The sequence below is a fragment of the Monoraphidium neglectum genome, assembly GCF_000611645.1.
Source record: "Monoraphidium neglectum strain SAG 48.87 unplaced genomic scaffold scaffold04802, whole genome shotgun sequence".
Classification (NCBI taxonomy): domain Eukaryota; kingdom Viridiplantae; phylum Chlorophyta; class Chlorophyceae; order Sphaeropleales; family Selenastraceae; genus Monoraphidium; species Monoraphidium neglectum.
This window is the reverse complement of record NW_014008828.1, coordinates 1,800-3,950: the sequence shown is the minus strand read 5'-3', so window position 1 is coordinate 3,950 and position 2,151 is coordinate 1,800. Positions and strand designations below refer to the sequence as shown.

The following is a 2,151-nucleotide window of genomic DNA, read 5'->3' as shown; positions in this document are numbered from 1 at the left end:
ATCGCGTACAGCACCACCCCCGACGACGCCACCACGCTGGCCGTGCGGGGGCTGTTGAACAGCAGCGCCACGTCGCCAAAGACCCAGCCGGGGGACTGCGGGATGCGCACGGCATGGCCTTCCACGCGCTGCTGCTCCTCGCGCGCTGTGGGGTGCGATTTGGGGGGTCAAGGGGTTGCGTGGTGGGGGGGGGGGGCGGATCAAGGGATGCGGCGGCGCGTGTGGAGTTGGTTGACACAGCTGCGTCCTCGCGGTGCTGTGTGGTGCTCAGGAGCATTCCAAAATCAAGCGGCGAGGCGTAGCAAGCACGCGAGCAGGCGGAAGCCTCGAGTGCGTGCGCCCTCCACAGTTGCCCCGCAAACTCCCAGCAGAAAGGAGCTGCATCCCAAACACACACCACATACACACACATACACACACACACACTCTCACACACACACACACAATCGACCTCCCACGACTTACCCCCGCTGCTCTTCTTGACGTCCACGGCCCCCGTGATCACCACCTCCGCGGACCCCTCCACCAGCACATACAGGCGGTCGTCGTCATCGGGCAGGTCACCCTGCTGCAGGATCGTCGCGCCACCCGGGAACTCCACGCGCACCATGCGGCACACCACCTGCGCAAAATAAGGGGCGGGCGCCACAGGGGGGGGGACAGGTCAGGCGGCGCGGCCGGCGGCGAGCGGGGCAGATGAGGCAGCTGCCGGGCCGGAATTCGAGCGGTCGGCCGGCCCCCGGATCGCGCGCCAGATCGCGTGTCAGATCACGCGGCATCACCTCGTGCAGCAGGTCCTCCGGGATGCCCTTGAACACGAAGTTGTTGCGCAGGGACCGGCAGAGCGCCTCCTCCACGTCGGGCGCATGCCGCTCCCTGGCCGCCGCGCCGCTGCCCGGCCGGCCCGTCGCCGACGCCGCTGCTGCTGCTGCTGCTGCTGCTGCGGCTGCGGCGTCGACCGTTTCTAGGTCGTCGTCCTCTGAGTCTGAGACCTCAATGGCGCGCGCCTTGTCCTCGACGGACTGGGGGCCGCCCACCACCAGGCGGCGGATCTGGTCGCGCACGGCCTGCACGCGTGGTGTGGGCGCGTGCGTGCGTGCACGCGTGTTGCATGTGTGCGCGTGCGTGCGTGTGCGATATCATCGCATGCGTGCGTGATGTGCGTGATTTGCGTGCAAATGTGCGAGTGTGTATGTGCGAGGCTCTGCAGGTTGCAGGGAGTCCGGACTGATGTGCTGTGTTCAGGTGTCTGGGTGTGGATTTGACGGCTGCGGCGGGGCCGCCCAGGCAGCTTAGGGGGCGCGTGCGGCCTGCCTACAGGCGGGCGCCCTGCCGTCCCACACACACACAAATACACAGACACTTCCCTCCGCCCCCTCCCGACGCCGCGCGTCCGTGAGAGCGTGCTATAGACCGCAGAGTATTCTTTTTACCATGCCAGGTGTCCCCTCCCCAAAAAGCAGGGTGTAGTTGCTTCCACAACCAGCCCCAACCGCAGCGCCAGCGCGCGCGTGCGCACCTCGGACCCTGCCGCCGCGCGGCGCGCCTTCTTCGCGGCTTCCTGCTCCGCCGCGCGCCGCCGCGCCGCCGCCGCCGCCGTCGTCGCTGCAGTGGCGGTTGTTGTGAGGGACGCGGCCGACGCAACAGAGGGGGCCGGGGATCCGGACGCGTTGTGCTGCGGAGACCCCGCCGGCGCCGGCGCCGCAGCAGAGGCGTCCGCGGGCACAGGGGCCGGCGCGGCGGGGCCAGGCGCGGGGGTCTGAGGCTGCCGCGGTTGCTGCTGCTGTGGCTGCTCCTCCTGCTTGTGCTGCTGCTGAGGGGCCGCCTGGGGTTCCGGCTGCAGTGCAGCCGTCACCTGCATGTGCGAGCAGGCAGCCTCGGCAATCATGTGCAGGTTTGAGGCCGCAATTCTACTACAGCAGCACCAGCACGCGCTGAAATTGTGCCCGGCAGGAGGCCAAGGGGCCTCGCACGCAGGCCACCTCGCCCGCAACAGTCCCGCTCGCCCGGTCGGTCGGCCGCAGCCGCCGGGCCCCCGGGTCGGGGCGGCTGCGGGTTTACTGCTGGCCCCGAGCATGTACCTGTGGCGTGGCCCCCCCTTTGAGAGATTCCCCTTCTGGCAGGCCTGTGCTGCTGCCCACTGGCACCGCG

At 69.2% G+C, this 2,151-nt stretch overlaps 1 protein-coding gene across 1 annotated transcript; it reads right to left on the bottom strand.

Annotated features, from left to right (window-relative positions):
- Positions 1–284: 284 nt before the first annotated feature.
- On the bottom strand, positions 285–1,888 carry MNEG_14832 (cGMP-dependent protein kinase; the record flags this gene model as incomplete). Its single annotated transcript, XM_014036697.1, has 4 exons — positions 285–325; positions 466–622; positions 783–1,067; positions 1,520–1,888. The coding sequence occupies 4 exons, from the start codon at positions 1,886–1,888 to the stop codon at positions 285–287; spliced, it is 852 nt and encodes a 283-aa protein (XP_013892151.1).
- Positions 1,889–2,151: the final 263 nt, after the last annotated feature.